This window comes from Penicillium angulare, assembly GCF_028827245.1.
Source record: "Penicillium angulare strain IBT 27051 chromosome Unknown utg000007l_segment0_segment0, whole genome shotgun sequence".
Lineage (NCBI taxonomy): Eukaryota > Fungi > Ascomycota > Eurotiomycetes > Eurotiales > Aspergillaceae > Penicillium > Penicillium angulare.
In genome coordinates, this window is record NW_026623166.1 from 3,750,041 (window position 1) to 3,774,465 (window position 24,425).

The window sequence follows — 24,425 nt, forward strand, 5'->3', positions numbered from 1 at the left end:
CCAACAGCCTCTTCGCGATGACTCCACCGGACAGGCCGCCTACTGAGAGCCGCAAGCAAGCCCTGCTTGCGGAATTTAAGGATTTGATTCAGGCCCCCGAACGAGACAGGATCTCTATGCGACGCGCAGTGTCGCCTCAGAAGATACACGGCTCGATACTCAAGAACCGTGAGCGTGCCTCATCACACCGAGATAAATCGGAGGATAGACCTCTCGGAAGAGTGCGTTTTGAGCCAGCTTCACAAGACTCGTTGAAGGAATCTGGGTGCGGGCCGGAAAAGAAAACAGCCAGCTGGTCAGTTTCCATTATCGCTGCCGCCCCAAACCCCAGGCCTCTTGCTAATTTATGACACAGGCCGAGCAGGCGAAAGAGGTATGTACCAGTACAATCATGAAGGCTCGTCTCATACACACCGGCCTGTCAGCAGCAGGACTAATGCACGAACAATAGGTCACTTCGTGGAAAAGTCAAGCCAGACGAACGACAAATTCGTCGCAGCGGAGGGTATTCCTCTCAGATTGTGCAGACTAAGGATCATTTTGAGGCCCTCGCGATAGAAGTCAAGAGCCTCAAAGGAGAATTAGAGTTGATGCGATCTTGCAGAGTGAATGCTGGCAACAAGGAAGGTAGATAAGTCGATCACGGTCACAAATATGTTTGTAAGAGCCTACATGTACTCGACATGGATACATGTGTCTACTTACCATCAATCAATGCTATAATTTCCTATGATCCAGCCTCTAGTACGGCCCATGGAACGCCTCACAATATATGGCTCTCGTGCCGAATCAAGTATGAAGTAGCATAATACGGGATCGATAAGTAGGTGTCCTACAAGGGGACAAAGAATTGGCCATAAATCAGCTTAGGCATTAGGATGTAGTCTCTTGCAGCTAAATCTGAGCTTGGAGCAACCCAACCCCTTCCTTTTTGCCTCCGCAGGAATATGGAATGAAAAGGAGAAAGCCACTGCCCGCTCACTTGCTGAGAGGCATCTCGCTTTGCATGGGTTTTTGGGCTCATACTCACCGTATCCAGCATCAATCCTCAAGATTGGACCGACGGATACTTGGATGTGATAATGAGGGTGCAAAGGCTCCTTCGGAGCTTTGCCCCATATGCGTAGTCTTTCCCTTGTTTTTGCATGATATTCTGAGGAATCGAGGTGTCGTCATTATGCGCTCGGGTGGTTTGACCAAGGCATCGCGGGTTCAGCGAATTGACTTTTTGTCTATCTTTATTCTTGCTCCGGTGTGGAAAATATTGCCGCTTTTTGGAAGATGTGTCTCATCATTTGGCTCCATGCATGAGCCTTAGGTGTGATGATGATGTCAGAGCTAGCGCTAAGATACCACTCAATCTCTTCGGCAGACAACAATATAGAGTCATCAGGTCATAATCACAGGTGCAGGTTTGCGTTCGAAACTCCTAAAAGGGGAATATGACTGAAGGCGTGGGTAGAGGGCTCACGTGAAAGCAACACGGAAAATTGAGGGGATCTAGTGAATATGTCCAAACTAGATTAAATAATCTTAAGGCAGAAAGCACCCTAGCAGTTTTAATAACTTCAAAAAATGAGGGTTTCGCTTGAGTTAAACCCGGGAAGGTTACTGTGATTGGCCAATGCGCATCATTGCCCCTCACCGCCTTGGAAACTAAGCTCGGTCAGTCAACAAAACTGGTCCCTTGAGAGTCACCGTCACCGGTGGTCGTCAACACTCCCTCGTCATTCACCATGAATCTTCGCTTCCGCCGCGCTCAGCCACCGATAAGATATGATCGCCGTTTTGATTGACCATGAGTGTTCGCTACGGCCGGTCATCAATATGAGCCAACATTATCAGCCATCGCGGACACTCCCCGAGAGATTTCAACAAAACCCTCGCACCCACCGCGTTTCATGACCGTCAATGCGAATACAGTATCAACCCACAGGAAATGGATCTCATCAAGCACTCGCAGCCAGCCCCTATTTGCATCAACTTCCTCACTTAAACCCGACCACATTGAATCATCTATAACACTATCATTCAACACCAGATCAAAGATTTCACTCGTCCGCATTAAAACATCCGTCCAGCCCAACGACGTTGAATCACCGTTAACCCCTTGGGAACCTTGAAAATTTCGCCAGTAATCACTATAAACCTTGGCCCGTTATTCACCACCCATGCAACAATGCCATATCTTTGGGTGCTACGTTATGCCACTCTATTCAACACCATTGGCGCAAGGAAACACCGTACTAGCTACTATGCCTCTTACTGATTCTAGTAAACAACAGCTGATTTGTAATGGAGCTGCATACGGTAAAACTAAAACTATTCACTGTTTCTAGAGGATATGTGCAGGCCTTGGCTTCCCCGTCATCGATGACGAGTACTGATCACTAGCACCACGAAGAGGTGCCTGCAGAGGCTAGAGACTCTTGTTATCGCAGATGTCCCTGCGGAGACTCTTGGTGTCGCAGATGTCCCTGCGGAGACTCTTGGTTTCGCAGATGTCCCTGCGGAGACTCTTGGTGTCGCAGATGTCCCTGCGGAGACTCTTGGTTTCGCAGATGTCCCTGCGGAGACTCTTGGTTTCGCAGATGTCCCTGCGGAGACTCTTGGTGTCGCAGATGTCCCTGCGGAGACTCTTGGTTTCGCAGATGTCCCTGCGGAGACTCTTGGTTTCGCAGATGTCCCTGCGGAGACTCTTGGTGTCGCAGATGTCCCTGCGGAGACTCTTGTTATCGCAGATGTCCCTGCGGAGACTCTTGGTTTCGCAGATGTCCCTGCGGAGACTCTTGGTGTCGCAGATGTCCCTGCGGAGACTCTTGGTTTCGCAGATGTCCCTGCGGAGACTCTTGGTTTCGCAGATGTCCCTGCGGAGACTCTTGGTAACGCATTTCTCCTTGCGGAGAACTTATTTGACGCAGCGGTCTCCTGCGGGTCTCAATTGTCATCACAGCGTCCCCCTGCGGAGTTCACTTGGTAACGCAGCGCCCCCCTGCGAAGCACTGTTCTTATGTCACTGGGCTTGAATCAGCAACAGCCGTCGTCACGGAAACCTCAGGCCCGAAGGTCAGAGGCGACACACCGCGGCCGCGATGTGTGAAGAAAGAGAAATGGATCGGGGGAGGAGTCTGCTTTTATAGACTTCAGCTACGCTTTCTCGCAGATACCAGCAGTGCAGGTTTCTCACCGAGGACGGTTCTGGCGGTTGATGCAATGTCTTCACCGGTCCTGAACCATGCGCTAGACGATGCTGTGGAATGGATCACCAATCATGTCGCGGCAGACAGCACCGGGACCGTTCACTCTATCTGGGCGTTTAGTATTCCTGACTCACAGAAAGTGCTGGTCGAATCACAGAAATGGCACAGTTGCAATCGGAGGGCAAAGAGCTGGCTCGCCCATGGTTCACAGTAGTGGTACGGTGACCTCAGAGAAGTGAGTCAGAATGAAGGTCCTCAGCATTATGCTGCGCGTGCGAAAGTGCAATTGTGGATGCCTGTGGGCGGACCATTGGTCTACTTTGAAGAGGCCCGTCGGAATTGCGTGCGGCTTCCATGTCACCTCCGATTGACTATGCCCAAGTCTGGCGGCTTATTGTGAAGTTCTGAGGTATACGGCTTGACAGGTTTTGTCTTTGCTGCACATTGAGAGAAGGCATGCCCACATGATTGCTATTCAAGGGTATTCCTCTATACATCCATTACTGGACTTGTGAAGAGCCCTACCTCTCCAGATCTTCTAATTAAGGGCTGATATTATGTGACCAAGATTGGCAGCAGAGAAGCCGGAGAGCTCTGAGTTCTTGGTGATTGTCAATATACTCTGATTATGGCATTACTATAAAAAAGCCCATGGCATATCAACTTAGTGAATAACTGTCTCCAACTCTCAGCTTTTGGTGGGAGGCACTTGGGTGTCTTTCGTAGAGTAGTGTATGCCCGGCACCCGCTACTTGAGGAGCGGTGCTTTTTGCTGGAACGGCCGAAATGTAATGGAAAGCGATTCCAAGGACGCCATAGAGAGTTTTTGGGGGTCGCACAAAATTAAGCCATTTCTCATTTACATCATTCTCTGAGGGCTTCTGGCTTTCTCGCTGATCATTCACTGTCGTTCACTCAACGTTGAGGCACCAGAGTGGATATGGTGGCCCCACCTCGACCCACGGGCCGCACCGGTGTGGATCCAAGGTACCCGGTGTTGGCTCACTTGAATGACCATGCATTGTTATGGTCTTGCCAATTTGGGATACCAAAGGTTCACATTCTGCTGAGGGAGGAACAGCAACTTTCACGCTCCCTCCAGGGCGTGTATTATGTGTCGTGTTCACATCTCGTTGTCCGTCCACACAAAGGTGGTAGAAGCGGAGCGAGCAAATCCATTTTGTTGTTTGTAGGGATTTATTTTTCCGCTAGTGAGAAAAACCAGGAAAGTAGTCAAGTTACTAATCAAAGGGAGGACTTTCTAGTGCTCGCCTCAACTTTCACTTTTCAACAATTATCTGTCATTCCAAATATTGCTGATCAAGCTCCTGTTTCTCATACCCATTGAGTCAACTGTTTCGCGAGTGAAGAAAGTTCATGACCTCATTTCCTATATCCCTAATTCGCCTTACCAGAACTCAAACTCTACCTCAACGGTTCCTCATAAAACTATTTGTCATCCCGCGTATCCTTGGGAGGCCTCATTTTTGCTCATCGCTGTTGATTCAACTGAATCCGCTGGTGAATAAACTCCGGTTTCTCAATTAACCGCACTTTTATTCTGCTGGAGGGCCTCGTCTGGCCTCGTAGTCTATCTGGACCTTGGCTCCTTGCCAACTATTTGTCATTCTACCTATTATTGCTACTCCTGCTTGCTCATCGCTGTTGATTTAACTGAATCCGCTGGTGAATAAACTCCGGTTTCTCAGTTAGCCGCAATTTTACTTTGCTGGAGGGCCTCCTCTAGCCTCATAATCTACCTGAACCTTGACTCCATGCCGACTATTTGTCATTCGGTCTTTGCTGCTCCTGTTTGCTCACCACTGGTGAGTGGCCATGTTGCTTGAGCGCAGAAAATTGCTTGCTGGTATACCGTTTCTCCTCTTGCCTAGACAAATCAGCAAGGCACGCAATCTGCCACTTTTGATCCAAGCGAAAGACGAGGAACTCCGCCCTGAAGGGTATAAATATGCTCCCATCTGTCTTGTCTGACTTTCCTCTTGCATCTCTCCTCGCACATATCATTTGCGAAGATTGACTTTGATCTTTCTTTCGTCAACTACTTGTAAGTGTACCCAGCCATCAGCTCAAGCTTAGCTATCTCTCACTGATAACACTCTTTCTCTAGGACTGATATACGAGGACTTGAATACGTGAGTACCACCCTCCCTGAGTTAGAACTTATACTAACACCGTATGTCACTCGGGTTCCGCTAGGCTTCCAATACATCCACCGCAGCACGCAAAATCTCTACCAAAGTGAGGTCTTGATTTCATCCGACCCATGAAAAAGGCACTATGTCCTATCTAACGATCTCACAATAGAGCTTCTCGAACGGTCTGTGTACAGTTCAGATCTGAACACATTCTATGACAACCATGACAGGCTCTTACCCCCGATAGATTACGGAGGAGCCTTTTTATATGGTAGGCCCAATAACAACCCCATGAGGTCAATCGCTGATCAAACGAACTTGTATCATAAGAATCTCTCACAGAAAGGTGAATGGATTGATACATCATGAATACCAGCGAACGATGAGTGTGATCCGTATTCGCTGACCTTTGATTGATTCTGTGTCCATTAAGCTGACTATCCTTCTATGGCAGATATTTTCACGGCCTCTTTCCCAAGTCCCGGTATGGGCTATCCCAGATGCCGGATAGCTCATGGAGCTTCCTACCCTCTCGATCATGGACTCGATAGCAAGGGACTAGTTGTCGGACAGGCCACCCATCATGTACCCAAGGCAAGGCCGATTCCACCTCGAATACAAGAGACGCACTTTATATTGAAGCGTTTCTATCCTTGCAACTTTGTTTACAAGACCAGAAGACACTATAAAGAAGGAACAGCTCGTCAACCACATCAGCGATAAGGATGTGATGCCATCAGGTACGTATCTCATATCGGCGGATGTCGTTTTTTTTTCAACCCGTCCTTTGCGCTGCTTTCTCTATATTAATCCACGCTTAGGTAGCTCGGACCTTCAAGGTATAGAACGTGGGTGAGTGATGGCACTTCTCAAACAATTCGAATGACAGATCATTGACCCCTCATAGAGCCTTTCGATACACCGGCAGTAAGCCAGTGTGTACGCAATACATGGCGCGTGACGCTAAAACCAAAGGAAAGCCCAGATCCACTGAAAGGCTATGTCGATGGTTTCAAGGTCGCCCACCCACACTCCACCTGATCCCGCTCTCCCAGAACGAATAGTCATTCAACAGGCTTCGCTCAAGCCTTGCTGATTGTGTCGTGGTCCAAGTAATTGAATGGTGGAACTGCCAGCCCCCATCGACCCTATTGACTCCAACACGGCGGGTATAGGTTAACTTCGCGATCTTGCTCCTCGATGAAGCAAATTCATGGTCAGTTCTATTCCATTGGTATTTTTCATGTATATTGGAAGAGCGTTCAGCTGACAAGAGCGACCTTCGTACACTCAATGGGCATAGAGTTCGCAGTCACGCAGGCTAATCTTCATATCTCATGCTATAGATTATCGGTCACTCCGGAGCTCCGAGGACTACGTATAGTTATGCAGCCATGTTGAACGACCTCTTCGGTGGCAAGGGTTGCACTCACGTCTGTTCTCATATATATCAGCTACTTTTGGGGTTGATAAAGAGTCTCCCCGCTCATGCCTACCTATCCTTATTCTTCCTCTTTTGGTACTAATATAACCAATAGTGCGACTGGTTGCCTCGTGCTTCCCACACCCACTCCATGCGTGTGTCATCTCAAAATACCCTTCGATGCCTGCTCTGGAGACCCAGGAGATCAATCGCACTACGAAACACTATAAGAAGCGCATTACCCACATTACCCAACAGGTGGCTTTTGATCGCGTCCGCCCCCCCCCCCCCTGTATTTACATTCATATGGCTGACTATCGTTCTAGTAGACCTCTCACGTTCATCGAAAGATTTGTTACCTGATCTCTGCTCATTCCATTGGTAATGCCGTCGTCTCTTATCAAAAGCTTGGTTTTAAGCGGCATTAGACGCGAGGCCTGCTGCAGTACAGGCTCTGGAGGTTAACAGTGGACGGCTAGCGTGGCTCCCTGTCTCACCTCACCGAAGTCAACACCTACGCGAAATGAACAGTTTATGACAAGACCTACTGTTGGGTCCGCATTATGCATTCCGATGGCTGATCTTCATTGTCATTAGACAAGGCCACTTTACATCAGCGTCCTTCGCCTCGGTCATCTGTGATGGTGCTGAAGAGACGTGCTCTTGGCACGCTGTGAGCTAAGCCTGTTCAAGGTGGGTTTCACATTTATCTAGAGGCAGAGCTAGTGAAGAGTACTACTTATAGGCCTGTGGTGGCCATCTCGCCGTCGGCATGGCCACTTATGATGCGTCTGCGGTATCATTGATCGTCGGTTTGAAGGGGTGATACTCGATAATACATCCTGCGAGAGGATCAAGTTGATTGAAAATTTGACTCTATATATGGAGATCTGAGGAGCCAATTCCAATGATGCGGCTCCGTTCCGGCACCAGCATCAAATCACGATATCGTGTCCATGTGGCTGCGTGGGCTTTCTGATGGGCCGACTTATGAAGCAACTCCAAACACAAAGACAGTGCCAACCTTTCCAGCACCTTATGAATGTTCAAGGCGGCCTACGTTGACGGGACCAGATTTGGGTCGCTGTTCTTGAATGGTCCGACGCGCCGCTGACTGGACTTGCCACAGCTAACTTCGCGTGACGTCATTTCCCAAACACTTCTCCGCTGGGCTTCTTCGCGATGAGTGCATCTCACAAGTGAGCATCGATGCACGAGCGTGGAATTTCACGAAGTATGGATCGTTCTCATCTGCGCTTTTCCAACGGTTAATTCTTCTTTATATTCTCTTCACGCTGGGGCTACACCAGCTCACGCTCTTGACAATCTCAACGTTTGTGAGCGGGAAACCGTGTCAGACAAATAGAAAGGAGGCCAGCGGGGAGCTCCAATGGTCCGAATATGGCTCTAGGGAGGGCAACTTGGGTCTTTACCCAATTCAAGCTAATTGTGCAATCAGACTTGTAACCAATCTTGAGAACGCTGCGTTGACAGGGATGCGACGTTCAACAGTGGGATCAGCAGCAAGGTCAATCGAAAACGTGACTTCATGAGAGGTCTTTCATACATGACGGGGGCACATTGTCGCAGCATAGCAAATTTTGGGCTTTCACCGCGTTCTTGAAGCTAAAGGTCAACTAGCCTGACTTCAATTGGGGTAGCTCCCAAGCGCAGCTCGCCCTGATGGGGCTTTAACGGTGTGGTATTCGAACTTACCTACTCGCTCAGCTTTTTCGTCTAGAACGAAAAGGTCGGGCTCTACCAGATACCAATACACTACCGCGCAATGGAATTGTTGGCACGGGCGCTGCCGGGTGGGCTCTCGTGGGACTTTCTGGAGGATGGGCATTCAACGCGACTACAAAGCTTGAAGTCACGGTTTTGACATCAGAGGCTTCTCAAATGGAGGTCTTACCTTGCTGGGTGCCTTTATCAATCAGATATTACTTGGCTACCTTGATCTAAAATGAGCTCGGCGGTGGTTTCACTGCAGCAAATCTCGGTCGGAGTAGAGGCCAGGCAAGGAAGTCGCTCTCCTGCTGATGGCGGGTGGTTCTGCTATGTGTGATGCACGATTTTTCTAGGCGGGTCTACGGATGGTCCCATTGCCTGACATTCGGTCCCACTCTGGCGTGCTTGCGAGATGTCCTTATGCGGCCAGGCGGTTTTCAGTGCATGCTATGTCACAAGAAGTGATTATTGAAGAAATCAACCGCCCTTTTCTGAGCTTAAAACATCTAGGACGAAAGCAGATATGCGAGACTGACCGAAGGGCCACAAAAGATCGACGCCCTTGACGCTGATAGAACAGATTTGGTCTTGTGCCCTCCGCTTCAACTCGAAGCCCCTGGTCGATTTCCGGTCGTTTCTTTTATCCAAGATCAATTCTCCCTCTCAAAACCACCCGTTTGATTCCTTCGAAACCTCGGTGATCGACGGAGTGGTGGACGTGGGCGTCTCTCTTCGGTCAGTCTAGTCGATCTGCGGGGCAATATCTGAGGTCTCTCTTGTTGCACTGCACCCGCTTGCAAAATTTGCACTGGGGTGGATCTGTATACAGAGGGGGAGGAATCCGCAGACGGAGTATCGCATGGGGCAACTGCGGTGACACCCCAGCTTCTGGCTGCATCAGTGCTCATTCGAATCTGCGATGGCCACCCGCGTAGCAGGGCGTCTTGAGGCTCTTCACTTCGGCTGCATCTCTTTAGTAACCAGCCTTTTGATAGACGCGTTCATTGCACTTACCAGGCGCAGCATGACTCGTGCATCTCAGGACTGCATTGCTTCAACCACTCCTCCATGCAACTCAAATGTGACAATGCTTGGCAGCGTCGACACTGCAGAATTACATTCTCAACGGTAGGATTCCCATTCTCGGCGAGACAAAATATGCAGTATATGTCATCGACGTCTGTGCCGATTTCCAGACGGCGGACCTTAACGCCCTGCCTCCCCGGCTGTGTGTGGGAGGGCAAGGTCGAGGCGGGGCTCACAAGAGGATCAGTGACGTGATTTTACTCGTGAGGAGCCACCGAATCTGCAGAAACTCCCCCGCTTTGATTTTCGTACGACACCTGGTCGGCCATGTCTTCGCCATTGAGCTCTTGCATAGAAGTGGTGCTTGCGTGGGCCAGCTGTGAATCTGCCTGCGCACGGCTGTTGATAAAAATCTCGCCAGGCCGCTCATCAAGATTTCTTCTGCGACCCCAAACACGAAGAAAAGCAACAAAAATCTCGCGCAGCATCGAATGTTTTGGAAGAGGATCGTAAGGCCAGAGGAACTAGTACAGTGCGAGGGGGCGTTCTTGCCCCGGATTTATAGATGGCCTCTCAATGGTTATCGATATCACCTGCAGGGTCACAGGCAGTAGACTTGCTACATCTACAAATCATACCAGTGAAACCACCTACATTCCCCGGTCAGCGTCATTTCATACATTCCGTCTTCAAATAGCGGAGAGGTACGTGATCTAATCGGGCTGAAGGGCCACGCTGTTTGATTGGTACGGGGAGATCTACTCTGAAAGGGTTCCTAAATATGAGAGGTCGCCCTCAACCCGGATCGATTCTAAGTAATGAAGTGAAGGCTCAATTTCCCGGATCAATCGAATTCGCGGATGAATTTCTTTCATAATTTAACGTTGCCGATCCTAGGATCTTCAAAAGGGGTTGTGAGGATCTCACGTATCGTTGGATGAGGAGTGTGTCTTCCGAATGAATAATCAATATTAAGAAAGCTATAGTCGACTCTAGATACAAGACGTAGCGCGAGGAAGCAAAAGAAAGATAGCTTCCTCGCGTTCAGGGGAACCCAGATAAGCTATGTGGGTCCACCTCCTCCACTTATCGTGTCAATCTCTGACACTCCTGGAATCATGTACGCAGTTCCTGAAGACAGTTCTCTAGGATCATAGAGTGTCCCCCAGTTAGAATTACTCCGCCGCTTACTATTGTGAGGACTGGGTTGTAACCAGTGGGGCTCGGGCGATTAGTGAGGGTCTAACGTATCTTTAGATGAGGAGTGTGTCTTTCAAATGAATAATCAATATCGCGCAAGCTATGGTCGACTTTAGATACAAGACTTAGCGCGGGGAAGTAAAAGATAGCTTCCCCGCGTTTAGGGAATTCAGAAGCGCCATGTTGGACCTTCTCCTGCGCTTATCGTGTAATACCTTATGTCAATCCCTGACACTGTTGCAACCACCTCTAAGCTCATTGATCGAAGTTTTACTGTTCCTGGGAGCTTAACCTGCCCCTAGAGGTCTGCTACAGATTCCCAGGACCGGCTGAAGCGATTCCAGGAATGTATCAGTAGGTCCTAAGGTCCAGCTCAAAATATAGCACTCAGGAATGTCAAAACCGCCAGACCAAGTGTTGTGATTGCAAGTGCATATGAGCCTGCTGTCAGACCTGCTTCCAGATTTCCCTGAATTGCAGTCGATACTGCTACGACGCAAGCACTGAGTAAGAGACTACATGCGGTAAGACATAATAGATAGCGTATATGCCAGCCTTCTACCAACTTAAACCCATTTATTGTCTGTCCGTATGGTTTCATTGCATCTTGCCAAGCATCCCATGCAAGATTCCTGTCCAAAACAATCCCATTAGATTAAAGTCGAGGAATTATGGAAGCGCGGCATACCGATAAAAGGTGACAAAACTGCCGGCCTCAAGAAATTCGGCGTCGTCTGGTTTGATTACGTTTTGCCAATAGCACTCTACCATTGAAGGTAACCACTTATAGACGTCTTGCCGCAGTCGCGACGCTCGGGAGTGCTGAATAGGGCAGTAAAATTCTCCTAACGCTGTATCCCAGCGTGAATTAGGGCATTCAACTCCAGGGTCGTGGCATTTCCCCTGTATATTCACACCGCATTCCCAGATATCAACATCCCAGCCTGGTTCTTCAATGGTGTTCTGAATCCCTTCAATTTCAGAGTCATAATCGATATTTTTCACGTATACAGAAATTTCGTTTGCTCTTTTGTCGTACTTAGCGCATCGAAACTCAAGATGGTTTGTCAGTATACAACTTGTTCTCTTTCAAAGAGAGATAGGTCTCACCATGACTTCATTGACCCCTACGACAGAATAAAGTGAATGCCGTTTCCACCAGCTGCATTGCATGCGCAACTCCGATATCCCGAGTACCAGTCCCTCCTTCTCTAGGCACACATCTTTTGCGAGCCACCTATTTCGCTTCTTCATACAGATCCATATACAATTTTTGCGGCCTTCACGATCCGCTTTTAAGCAATACTCATGAATGATGCTTGGCCGACCATTTTCAGTGTTGAACGAACCCTCAACTGGGTTTACTGGTGGGGGTCCTGCAGAACTCTGCAATACGGGGCTTAGTTCTAAAGACTGCATAGCAAAGGATAGTAGGCTTTGAAAGTTTATATACCGGAAAATGAGAACAAGGTCGCATGTCTATAGGGTTCAGGCCTTATATGCTAATATTCCGAGATGAGGCTCCAAAAATTGGATTCAGTAAGGCAGCTTGCTATGCGCAATCAGGCGCATTAAATTGCGTCATCGACACTTCGGAGACTGTTCGGATTGGCAAGCCGCCAAGGCAGCACTTAGGGCCCTGTGTCTCAAAATGCAAGACGCTCTTTTAGTCCTTTTATCTGCAATGCAAGATAATCATACCTGAGATTCTACCTAGTGTCACATCGAAACGTAACGGCATGGCCGGGATACCCGATCCAGACTTGAATGTGCATTGCACTACAGGTACAGCCAAACAAGTGAAAGCCCTATCTATATGAGCGAATATGATTCGGTCAAGTTAAATCTTGCTTTTCATTTCTTGCGACTCAAGTAAGTGGAAAGCAAAAAATTCATTATATTTATTTGAGCTTCTCTGCTCTATTTAGATATACACACATATACCAGGGTGACTGAGTTCCCTACTAGACGATACGTTATCAGACGCTCTTCTAAATTTCGATTGGATCTTGAAGAATAGACAAAAATCACAATATATCTGGGATATCTGGGGGAGCGGATGTGATAGGAAAATGTATGAGGCTCTATCCGATAAACATCGGTCCCATCTGCTAGTTATAAATATCATGGGGAAGTATCGTCGCCTGCGTGACATAAAAAAAATAACATGCTCAAAGGGGTACATACTAATTGGTTCGGTTTTGGGCGATAAAACGATTCAAGAGATCATCCAACTTACCTGCCAGAAAGAGCGACTCCTTTTACAACATCTGTTCGCTTGCGCAAAGTGTATCCACAGCTTATTAAATCTGCTCATTAAGTTAGTGGTCAGCAATTACATATTTCCTAATTAGGATTAGTGTTAATGTGACCAAAATCAAGAGATGCGCTAATCCTCCTTTGAACCCGGGAACTAAACATGTGATCTCAGTACCAACAAAGCTCCTGGATGCACTCTCGTCGATCCCGGAGATGACTCACGAGGCCCTGGGGCTGGCAAAGGGACACTACAGAACTGCCTCTTTGGATTAGACGTACATTACTCTAGAGGCCACGCAGAAATGGGTTTGATAAACCGATAGATATCAACGCCGGCGAAACACCAAGCTCGTCACTTCCGAATTCTCTAGCCCGTGAAAAACCATCGTAAAATAGTATTGACCCGTAGAGCAGTAGAGCAGGGGCTAAACCGCCTCTACAGTGGATGCGACCGAATAGAAGGGGCAACTTATCAGCCAATCATTTATCGCCGAGCCATTCAATTGCGGCATAACCCCACTTTTGATTCAATACAAACACGCAGTACAAACGAGCGGCAAACCAATAAAAAAGAGCATGTATGCAACCAGCGTAGGTGACCAGCAAATGAGCTACAAGCACAAGCACACTTATTGATGCCTTTGTTAAGGGTTTAAAGAGGTTTGAGTAAGTCACGATCTGACTTGCTGAAACTGAAACTATGACAAAAAAAGACAAGGTAGCGAACGAAGATCCAGACATTGGCCAATTGTAGCATTGTCGAGTTTAAGAACAGGGGCTTTCTCGAGGGCAGAGAGAAAGAGGACTGACCGATTAGAATACTATAGAAAGGTGTTTAGCCAATGCATGAGAGTTCATGAAGCACAGAATTTTTGGGTAAAGGAGATCATACCCGATTCAATCTGTTCCTCCCAGTAGATACACAGTTCCACAACGAAAACTTCATATATTCCCGCATTTTGATTTAAACCCTAACTGCTTCCCAGGAGATGGAGCACTTCCGCCTCGCGAAAGAAACAAATTTCAGTCGTTATAATGTGTTCAGTTTCAAAGCCCAGCTTGTAAACGACAGCGCCAGGTCCTAGCTCAGAAGCATATCTCTTAAATTGCTTTTTGTCCTTCGAGGCGATAAAAGGATTTGATTTAAAGCCGAAATAGCTTTTGTACTCGATCCAGTGGCATAAGTGTCCTTGTATTAATACTGGCTCATGAAATCGGATATCAGGCGTTGGGCAAAGTTGTTTTTTCTTTTGTTCATTCTCCGTCAGAAATTGATGGCCGAATTCTCTCACTTGGTCGATGAAAGATACTTCGTGCAGTAACGCCCGCTCCCCTTTTTGCTTCATTCTTTCTATCGCCTCTGCTTTACCTTCGGAGGTACTCTCGGGCGGTAGCAGTCGAAGAGCAGCTTCAATGAGAGCCGATATGACTGAGCTGTCTAACTGCGTACTGACATGACTCAAGAGCATTTCAACATCGGGCTTACTGTAGCGAAGACGACAGGCCATTCGAAAGACAGGAGTGACCAAAGCTCGGGGTATGCCAGTATATGGCTGAGCCGGATTATCAGCGGTCGCGCTTAAAATCATCGCTGGCCTTTGATGGCTCTTTACTCCAAAGTTGGCGGGGGGTGTCTGCAGAAAAGTATTGGCAGATTCATCGCCACTTGCTTGTCTAAGATGAGTTCTTGAGCTGTTTATGTGTTGACTCTTTGAGTGGGCCGATTTAAAAAATATGTTGCAAAGCTCGCAACGATGCTTGGAAGACTGAAGGTGCTGTTCCAAAGCATGTTGAGTGGGAAAATATCGGTGGCAGGGAGCGCAAAGCATCGTGCAGTATCCAAAAAATTAGTTGGAGGAAGCAGTCAAGATACCGGAAAGCCGATGAAAATTTCATGTCAAGTATATGTCTACGTGGTTACCTTGTTTCGCTTCAGCAAGATAACAGAGCACGGGCTCTCGCAGTCTCAACATTGCTTTTTTGACACGTCATACAGAAGACTTCGGGAGGCCTCTTGAATTCAACGTGTCCAGGTCCCATTGGCAGTAAGTACGCAACTGATAGCATAAGACAAAAGAACGGTGCAGCGTGCATTATGGACGCTATTTTCACCAATTGAACTGAGAGACGTGGTCCATGTCATGTATGGTGCATATAAGCGTGACCCTTTTGAAAGCGACATTTTGGCAAGCTGTAGGCAATCTGTGTCGGTTACTTATGATATGTTCGACCCCTTTCCCAAGGCCTCGAGTATACATTTTCAGATCCGCCCTTGATTCTTCGAAGTCTTCACCCACTGCATGTCTCTAACTAGAAAAACCTTCTCTTTCTATTGAAGAATTTTCCGTAAGTCATCTTTTCTCAGTAATTCCTCAGTCGTTAATTTGAAAAGGGCTTGTCGCGAACCCTTTTAGAATACCGAAGATGGTCGACAAAGCAGACGATAAGCCACCTTCACCGTCACCATCGGCGGATTCTAGCCTTACAGACTTGCCAGCACTCGCAACCACGTTACAAGCCGCGTCCTTGGAAGATGAACCTTCCCTTTTGATTATCGACACCGTTGGAGACCTGACTGAGTTGTTGAAAGCACTAGCAGATCTTCCCGCTTGGGCCCCCCTCTTTGTTCATTGACCTTGAAGGAACAAATCTCTCTCGAAATGGCACGATATCTATTCTCCAGGTCTTTGTTTCTTCAACACAAAAAACATATCTTGTCGATATCTACACTCTCAAAGACAAGGCTTTCTCTCATCCCACATCGGAAGGTTCAACTCTACGTTCCATCCTCGAATCACCCTCTATTCCAAAAGTCTTCTTCGATGTCCGCAATGACTCAGATGCCCTATTCAGCCATTATGGGATAAATTTAGCTGGAGTGCAAGATCTTCAGTTGATGGAGCTTGCAACGCGCACATTTTCGAGAAGACTTGTGAATGGACTAGGAAAGTGCATTGAACATGATGCTCCTATGACGCTAGGTGAAAGAGCAAAATGGAAAGCATGTAAAGACGCCGGACGGAAACTTTTTGCTCCAGAGTGCGGCGGCTCTTACGAGGTATTCATTGCTCGCCCACTGTCTGCCAAAATCATACAGTACTGTGCACAAGACGTTCAATTCTTGCCTAAGTTGTGGCGTAAATACAATCAACGAATGACTAAGAATTGGAGGTTGAGGGTGGAAACAGAGGTGGAAAGACGTATCACACTTTCCAAGTCCGTCTCTTACAATGGCAAGGGAAGACATATGGCGCTCGCACCCAAAGGTTGGGCATAGTCCTCATCTTATCAGTACACACCTACAACGATACACAAAGAAAAGCTTCCTCTCATCATACATTGGCTTGTTTTTGGGGTTTAAATATATGAATTTGAAAATGCGACAAGAAAGAAACATTAAAAGACTGAAACTATTTTTAGTCAAAGGCATCGGATCTGCCCATACTTTCTAATCAGGATTAGTGTTACTGTGACCAAATCAAGAGATATGCTATTCCCCATTTGAATCTTGGAAACCAACCGCTATGATCCCAGCACCAACCAACCTCCTAGGGATTATTCCCAGATACACTCCCGTCGATCTCTAAGATGGCTCACAAGGCCCTGGGAGCTGTGTCGCTCCTGAAGCCCCAGGCTCGGCTCCTGGGGCTGGCAAAGGGCCACTACAGAACTGCTTTTCTTTTGAGGGAACGCGAGTTGGTCTTGATAAAACGAGACAAAAGGGACAGAGGGGGACATGTAAGTTCCAGGTCTGTAAAAGCCAAAACGTAAAACACGCATGTATAGAACCGTGAGCGGTGTCATTGTATTAGCCCCGTCTGAACCTAGGAAACCAAATGCTGCTTGTTAGAGATCGAGCATATAGTAGCTTGGATGTTTGGTCGACCAAAGATTGTGCCTTTATGACCTGTTAGCCTAGTGGTAAAACCCAAGCAAGCACAACCCTGACCTCCAGGAACCATACCTATGATCCCAGCACCAAGAAGATTCCCAGGAGCGAGTAACCTTATTCCCAGATCCATTGCGCAGATCCCAGAGATGACGCCTAGCATTGTCGTCGACTTATAAATTGCATCTGAATCGCCTCAACAATCGCTCCCCGAAACACCGTTAGCATTCATTCGCCAGAGGAACCTTCAGCCATGAACAGCTTGCCCGCCGAACAGTCATCTACACGTCATAAACGAGCGGCCCCAGCATGCTCAGGAAAAGTGATTATCCGGATCGATGCCAAAGTGGACGCGGTCCAATAACTAGCCTGCTGCCTTGCAAACCTCGTTCTGTAGGCTCCGCTATCTCCTTTCCATTTGAGCTTCTTCCTTTTGTACTCACCACTGGATTCCTTTCTTATCCGAAACCGATAGTACCTCCAGTATAAATATGCTTCAAAGCTGTGCTAGCTCACTTAACTCATTTTGTTGGGTTTTGTTATAGCTGGATTATCTTGTCAGTACAAGGAATACTTGACCTAATGCCTGCGTCAACCCTTTCACTTATATGAGTGAGCGTCCCGATTATAATGGAGAATCGAAGGAATGGCACTCCAAAGTGGAGCAAACAGTAACAGTAAGTGAGCCAATCAAATCTTGCATCGGCGGCTAGATGTACATGCTTGCCCAATGAATGGTCGTCCAATTTGCTATATGGTTTCCCTTTACCGTAGGAATGGGTTCATAAAGAATGTTATGATGAGTTTTGGGGGATTGCCTTATCTTATTATAATGATACAATTATATCTGAAGTGGTTGAGAATGGAGCCACAATGAAGACAAGCTAAGTTCTACATGAGCCAAGTGGATCCCGGGCGAGCCCGGACTCGGAATGGACCGGAGGTGGTCATGACAAGCAGGTTGAAATAATTTCGAGTGAAAGACCCTGGGGTTGCAGAGATATTAGGAAATGCAAGGGCCCACGCTCTTGGTGGAGAATGGCTTGTTGAGTAGCCAATCATTTACATTGAAATATAAAGCAATTTTAATTTGACTGAGTCTCTTCAATTGCACTGTTTCCCGTTGATCATCGCTGGTGTCAATTAAAATAATTTTAAAGCGTCTAGATATGGCAATAACACAACCATTGATCAATCTATCAAGTCGAGTGTGTCAATATCGACCGTTTAAGTCAAGCAAATTCTGGTTTACGGTTAAAAATTTAGACCCTACCCCAAAATCACAGCCAACCTCATTTAAATCCCTCTTCTTGAGAGTATCAAAAATGCACTTCCGCTTTTTTCTTATTTGTTAGGCTCTCATTTAACGTAATACGGTCATGAGTACCGTTGATCATCAATTAACGATAGTGTTCTTCACTTTTTTGACCCCTTCAAATTAATTGACTGAACTAAAATTCCTCATCAATCATGTGTTGAACGAGGTAAGACAGCAGATGTGGGTACTGTAGTACAGTACAAAAAAATTTACCAAACAGCTGGCCACGAGCGGAGGATCAGCCAAGTTACAACTTCACCGTCCGCTCGACGACCCGGTCGCCAGCAAGAGACAGGGCATGATCAAGAAGACCATTCCCGACGCCGCGCTGCACAATTTTGCACGCTACGATTTTTACTCGGCCTTCAGACTGGGAAGTCCCTAGATGAGCTGTGTCCGAACGTGGACCTCCATCGCCAGGATCAGGACAACGCGACTCAGCACCCTATCTCTGCAGAAGATTTAATGTTTTCACTGAAAAGTCAATTGGACGAGGATATCGATCGATGCATTCCTCTTGGCGGTTGTGGATCCTATGGTGCTCCATTCAAACTTACTTGCGCGAAATATGGTTATACGGCTATCGGCAAAGGCACCACTTCAGGATTGTGGAAAGAAGTTTCTCGTGAGGCGCAGGTATACCAAACCTTGCGGCGGGCCCAAGGATCCGCCGTGCCTGTGTTTCTGGGTACTCTTGATTTAGCAAAAATCTACTTTCTCCATGGTGCTGGACAAATCCGCCATATGCTCATAATGGGCTGGGGGGGGTAAAAGCACAGCGACGATAGAGCTGACGCAGGGGCTTTGCCGTGAAATTCGCAAATCCAACAAGGAAATCAAAGCTCCCGGGATAATACATGGAGACCTCAGGCGAGACAATGTTCTTTGGAGTGAAGAGCTTGGGCGTGCTTTGATCATTGCCTTTAACCGCTCTAGTCTGAGATGCCGACCGACGAAGCAGCGACCAGGGGCCGCAAAACGACGACTATGTCAAGCAGAGGCAGCAGATGCGAAACGTGTCCGTGTTTCGTGAGAATGGAACGTTCCTCATACCTCTCAAATTAGTTATCTTATTCGTGATACTCACGTTGTCTTTATCAATGAGAATTTGGAGGTGACTCACGCTCCTACATCTTCGACATCCCCGAATGATTATGCGGGCCTGGCTGAAGCCTTTTACGAAGAAATCATCATTGCGAACGTTCATTGAATTTCTGTCCATAAGACTTTCGTGTACAGAATAGGCTTTCTGAGGAGCCATGGATTGTATGAAAACGTGGATTCAACTGTTAAGCTCAGGGCTGATGATATGGACTGTCGTGTACTATGGAAATATCGCAACAAGAGGCGAGCCGCTTGACATCGGTAATAAACAACATCGCTAGCATGGGTTCCCCAGGTATGCTGCGATATACATCTCCTGTCTGCCAAACTCCTTCGAAAATTTCTGACGTGAGCCGGCGGCTAACTCAATGTATTGATAGTCCACTTGGCTGGCATTCGCCTCAGCAAGAGCATGTGCAATTGCTACGATGTTTTTGATCTTATCGATGTCAGTCAACAAACAAGAAGTAAATGGCAGCGCTCCGGAGCCCACCTCGCGCCCATTGAGATGCAACGCTTCCAACCGCCGAAGGTCGTGCTCCTCAATCTTGGCAGACCCTTGAACTGTATGTGCTTTGGCCAAAAAGGTTGACCAGAGACCCTTGCGAGATTCCCTGCTTAGGCCCTCATACGTGATGATTAAATGGATCCGGCTGAGGATTGCTTCATCAAACTGAATACCCCGATTCGAAGTCAAGAATAAAATGCCTTGATAATATTCTAGCTTTCGGAGGAAAACAGTCACCAGACGATTGTGAGCACCGTGATAAGAGGTACGCTGCTCCATAAATGCATCTGCCTCGTCCAATAGGAGCACGGCTTTGAAGTGATGCGCGATCTTGAAAATAGTCTCAAGTTGTTGTTCAAGCGCATTAGAATCTCCGTGGTCGACAACGAGCTCGCCTGCAGATATCTGAGAAGGTTAGCGAGGCCACTATCAGCGCCACAACTGGCTCGTACCGAGTATAGAGGCAGCTTGAAATATTCCGATGTTGCTTCAACCGTGAATGTCTTTCCGACGCCGGGTGGCCCACTATTTCTGGTTAGGACGGAAGTCTTGATATATTGCATAAATAACTTGTTGACATACTCCAAAAGGATGTTGAGTCCTTGGCCTTTTCCGTCAATTACGTCGTCAAAGGGTACTGTCGGTATCAAACCCAAGCGGTTTATTGCCATCGACAAGAGGAGTTTCTTGTTCTCTGGCGGAATTTGCAGGCAGTCAAATGATTCAGGTGACCAATTTACATCCCTAAAAGCACTGACTGCGCATTCCACTGAAGTCACATTAGCTGGTCCTCAATCAATTGTTGAGCGCGTCACATACAAAACATTTTTTCCTTGGAACTGAAGCAACACACTGTTGGACAGGCGATTAGCATATCGGCTTCGCTCAGCTTTTGTGGTTCCATGCCGTCTCCTCGCATTTTCTCTTTTTCTTGCTCACGTTCCTCCATGAACATCGCACCTATGTCAAAGACGGCAATGCCATCCTTTTCCTTCAATGCCATGTCGCGCAGAGACGGCCTGGAATAGTTTGGCTGCATTTCATGGAAAAATGCGGCGTCCACTGCGACTCGACTTTTGATGTTGAGTTTGATAGCCTTGCCCTTGTTCATAAAGAATGCGCTGCCTTTACAGTGTTGAATGTGCGAGCCAACAAAATCCCGAAACCTCTGGCCTCTCTCGATTAGGTCTTTTCGGACCTGCTCGTGACTCGGATGGTGGCGGAGAGGGTAAGCCTCGAGTGTCGCGATCGGCTTTGACCCTCGGAACTTTGGTACACGCAGAAAGATCCCGGCCTCGCCGAATCTGACTCCATCATAATCAAGGAATCGGCATTCGAGATTGAACCACGTCTCGTCATGTTGTGTTAACTCTTCCGCTGCGTCGAAAATGACACACCGCGGCTCTCCTGTGCCAAAGCATGTTGTATAGACATAGGATTCGGGTTTAAAAAGTGCCGGGAGGAGGTCATACGTAATATGATCGTGCTGCAACATTGACTTGAGACGTTGCGAGGTAGGAGCATAAGCGTGCTTGAGGTGGCCAATGAGTAGGCGGAGATGCTGCGCATGTGCCGATCCTTGGTCCACACCGTTTTCCAAGTTACTCGCATATCCTTCGAGCTCAGGAATGAAATGGAAAAGGACACTTTGCTTGATCAAAATACAGGTCATCGGTTGTCTTGGAGGTAATACTATTTCTCGAATACCGATGGCCTGTCCTCCATCAGGCTAACAGAATTTATATCGAGCAGCACCTCACGAAGTATGTCCCGCAGGCCTTCTGATATGGCGTCTATAAATGGCGTCACCTCCTCGGTATTTCGATCTATCATACATTAGTAAGGTCTCCTCCATAAGCAAAGATATCACGAACCCATGCGTTCACGGGCCACGAAGGTATATTCAGCAAAATCTTCCGGACCATTGCTGGTTTCCACCGATTCGGCGATCTTGTATTTACATGCTTTATTATCCCAGCTAAACCGGGGTCAGTTATTTTCTGAAGCGAAAATGGAAGGGGAAGCGGTGGCTCGTACGTTTCCAAACCCGTTTTAAACCGGGATTTTGATGCTCATTTCTCAAACGACTTGAAGTCATCCGGTGTGTTACAGATCGGACTTTCGACACCAAGCCCCTCTGCCACCTGGAACTTCTCTGCTTGCTCATTGTTGAAAAAGCAAGACTCAGATGGCTCAGTTGCTATGGAAATTTGGCCGATGCATGTTCCAGCAATTCCTTTAGTGGAGTCGCATCGGCCTGATGTGGATTGGTCCTAGGTGACGCTTCCGTGGCCACGTACAACAAAGAATGTTCAGTCTTAAAGAGATCGGTTTTTTGAAATGCAGGCGCATTTTTGTGTTGGTATCTTGTGTTGACATCTGCACTCTTGGGGCACTGGGTAGAAAGGCGTCGCAATTGGTCATCACCTTACGCAGGCAGTGATGAGGCGCCCCTGGAGTGAATCACCACTCACTGCCACAAATGGGTCATGATTGTTTCTTCGCCGGCCAACACTTCCTTGTTGAAGAAAAGACTCTCATATCCCCGATGAGAATAAAAGGTGAAGCATGGGCGCAGAGTTCAACAGTCTGCCCCTCATCAACTGTTGATGAAAATGTCGTAGCATTACTGTACTCAAGAAAGAACCTCCACCGTTCATGATCCATGCAGGTATGTACTGCCAATCCTGTTCCTCATCAATCCTCCGGCTACGCACGGCATCTTCTACAATGACATGTAGATTTTGAGGCCCTCAATTATTGCAGCGAAATAAATTGGTCGGGACAAAAGTATAAATGCATCTTCATGACACTTGACCGTTCCTTGTGATGCAGCATATCTCGCACTACTTCAAGATTCGTAGACTGGCTTGACAGTATACCTATTTAGAGTAAGTATGGCCTCTCCGCGCTCCTGGTCTTGTTGTTCTGGCTGGTCTATTGTCTCTGGCACCAACTTGGCCATTTGCTCCGGACCGTGCAATCTGTGGCTTCCTGGAAACATGTTTTCCTAAGACCCGTGCCGTATACTATTCAATTCCTAGACATTCCGTCATACTCGCGAGGAGGCATCGTCATTGCCGGAGTGGTTGCTAATGCTATCGCGCTCAGCTTCCGAGCCCAGTCATGGGCGGACATGCAAAAGCGGTCTGGCTGTCTGGGAGTCACACTTACTGCCCCTCTGTACAGGTTTTAGCTTCAGCCTTCCGGCCGTTTTGCCGCGTCGATCGGGGTACTTTCGAGTGGGCTCATCGGTTATTAGACCGGGCCTGTGTCCTCCAAACCAGTCTCCATGTGTCCTGCTCTGGAATTGTAACGCAGGTTTTACGCCCAGGTGCTCCTTTCGTCACCCCGTTCTTAGTAAGTCGTGTGGGCCGCAATTTCCCCTATCTGGCCCCTCTTCACTCCCTGTCGAAGAAACTATTGACTTACTGATTGTACCAGGCTGCATCTAGTCTCGTCCTCATACTACCTTGCACACTCCGTGTATTGCTCCGACGTCGACCGCAAGCCGTCATCAAGGATCACTATGCGCTCGCTCTACTTGGCATTGGCCCCCTTGCCTACCACCTGATCGACCGGGTGTCGGCTTATAGCTGGGTTCTACTAGGAGTCTGCGCACGGATTGCTTGGGATATTGTCACGTTTTTACAAGCCATGTGGTCCCACGGGTCGTGGCGCTTCACCCCTCAACGCGCTATCGCGAGGTCTTTCAATCGGCTTCTCTGGATTGACATCGCGGTTCCTGCGCGGTGGGATGCACAGCCAGGACAATATGTACAGCTCTGGATGCCCGGCTTGGGTGTACGTTCATGGCTGCAACTTCCCGCTTTCTACGTGGCTTCTGGAGGGGCAGCGCGGGACGCTACTCGCACATTACGTTTAGTGGCTCGCTCTCGCGTGACAGCGCAGGCGCTCTTTCCACTCTATTTTCCCACGAAGGTTTTTGAGTGTTTTGCGGAGGCCTGACTGCTCCGCTCAATCCCAGTATCGTCCTGCCAGCAAAGCGATCCTGGGGGAAATGTTGTGATATGAGGCTGATGCAGATCAGGAACTAATCCGCACCATCGGAATTAATTTCCAAGATATCTATAGTTATGTAGTATCAAGTTGATTACCAATCAACTTGATCTTCTCGGTTGTATATGTAACTTCATGTATTCTTCTAAAAGAGTATAATGAATCTTTGAACTACAACAGTCATTGAACGAGTAGAAGCCATCATTCGAAATGGGGTTTCCCAATCGGTCTGTGCACGCAAAGAACGACTAACATGGGCAATTTGCTGCCAAAGAGAGAAGGCGAGACACAAGGTTGCCCACAAGAGTGCCGATATCATGACAGTCAACGTTTCCATGCTCGTCCAAAGCTAGAATTTAGACATACGTTTCGCGAATATTAAGGCAGCAAATAAGTCTACTGAGTTGCTGATGGAATTGGTAGATTCCAAAACAAGCAAACTATTTACATCTCATTGCTGACAGAGCTTGAGCATTTGCTAGATCAATAGCTTTATCAAGTTGTTGTAGCAAGTCGTCACTCTCAACCCCTAATCGTCGGAACAGCCACGGTCGCAAGATTCAATCGTGAACATCCCGTTGGCGAGCCCTT

General features: G+C 47.7%; 7 protein-coding genes across 7 annotated transcripts; 5 read left to right on the plus strand and 2 right to left on the minus strand.

The window, feature by feature from the left end:
- Positions 1-17: 17 nt before the first annotated feature.
- Positions 18-635, plus strand: N7478_010669 (uncharacterized protein; the record flags this gene model as incomplete). Its single annotated transcript, XM_056926883.1, has 2 exons — positions 18-295; positions 452-635. 2 exons carry the CDS (start codon positions 18-20, stop codon positions 633-635), a joined length of 462 nt encoding a protein of 153 aa, XP_056776253.1.
- A 1,738-nt stretch (positions 636-2,373) lies between these two features.
- Positions 2,374-2,980, plus strand: N7478_010670 (uncharacterized protein; the record flags this gene model as incomplete). Its single annotated transcript, XM_056926884.1, has 2 exons — positions 2,374-2,380; positions 2,442-2,980. The coding sequence occupies 2 exons, from the start codon at positions 2,374-2,376 to the stop codon at positions 2,978-2,980; spliced, it is 546 nt and encodes a 181-aa protein (XP_056776254.1).
- Positions 2,981-9,793: 6,813 nt separating this feature from the next.
- On the minus strand, positions 9,794-10,024 carry N7478_010671 (uncharacterized protein; the record flags this gene model as incomplete). The annotated part of the gene is made up of 1 exon (XM_056926885.1): positions 9,794-10,024. One exon carries the CDS (start codon positions 10,022-10,024, stop codon positions 9,794-9,796), a length of 231 nt encoding a protein of 76 aa, XP_056776255.1.
- A 5,395-nt stretch (positions 10,025-15,419) lies between these two features.
- N7478_010672 (exonuclease) lies at positions 15,420-16,272 on the plus strand (the record flags this gene model as incomplete). Its single annotated transcript, XM_056926886.1, has 2 exons — positions 15,420-15,620; positions 15,679-16,272. 2 exons carry the CDS (start codon positions 15,420-15,422, stop codon positions 16,270-16,272), a joined length of 795 nt encoding a protein of 264 aa, XP_056776256.1.
- Positions 16,273-18,263: 1,991 nt separating this feature from the next.
- Positions 18,264-18,973, plus strand: N7478_010673 (uncharacterized protein; the record flags this gene model as incomplete). The annotated part of the gene is made up of 2 exons (XM_056926887.1): positions 18,264-18,267; positions 18,423-18,973. 2 exons carry the CDS (start codon positions 18,264-18,266, stop codon positions 18,971-18,973), a joined length of 555 nt encoding a protein of 184 aa, XP_056776257.1.
- A 610-nt stretch (positions 18,974-19,583) lies between these two features.
- Positions 19,584-21,981, minus strand: N7478_010674 (ATPase AAA-type core; the record flags this gene model as incomplete). The annotated part of the gene is made up of 7 exons (XM_056926888.1): positions 19,584-20,219; positions 20,267-20,339; positions 20,397-20,583; positions 20,634-21,465; positions 21,522-21,640; positions 21,689-21,792; positions 21,959-21,981. 7 exons carry the CDS (start codon positions 21,979-21,981, stop codon positions 19,584-19,586), a joined length of 1,974 nt encoding a protein of 657 aa, XP_056776258.1.
- A 959-nt stretch (positions 21,982-22,940) lies between these two features.
- N7478_010675 (uncharacterized protein) lies at positions 22,941-23,783 on the plus strand (the record flags this gene model as incomplete). Its single annotated transcript, XM_056926889.1, has 2 exons — positions 22,941-23,174; positions 23,259-23,783. 2 exons carry the CDS (start codon positions 22,941-22,943, stop codon positions 23,781-23,783), a joined length of 759 nt encoding a protein of 252 aa, XP_056776259.1.
- Positions 23,784-24,425: the final 642 nt, after the last annotated feature.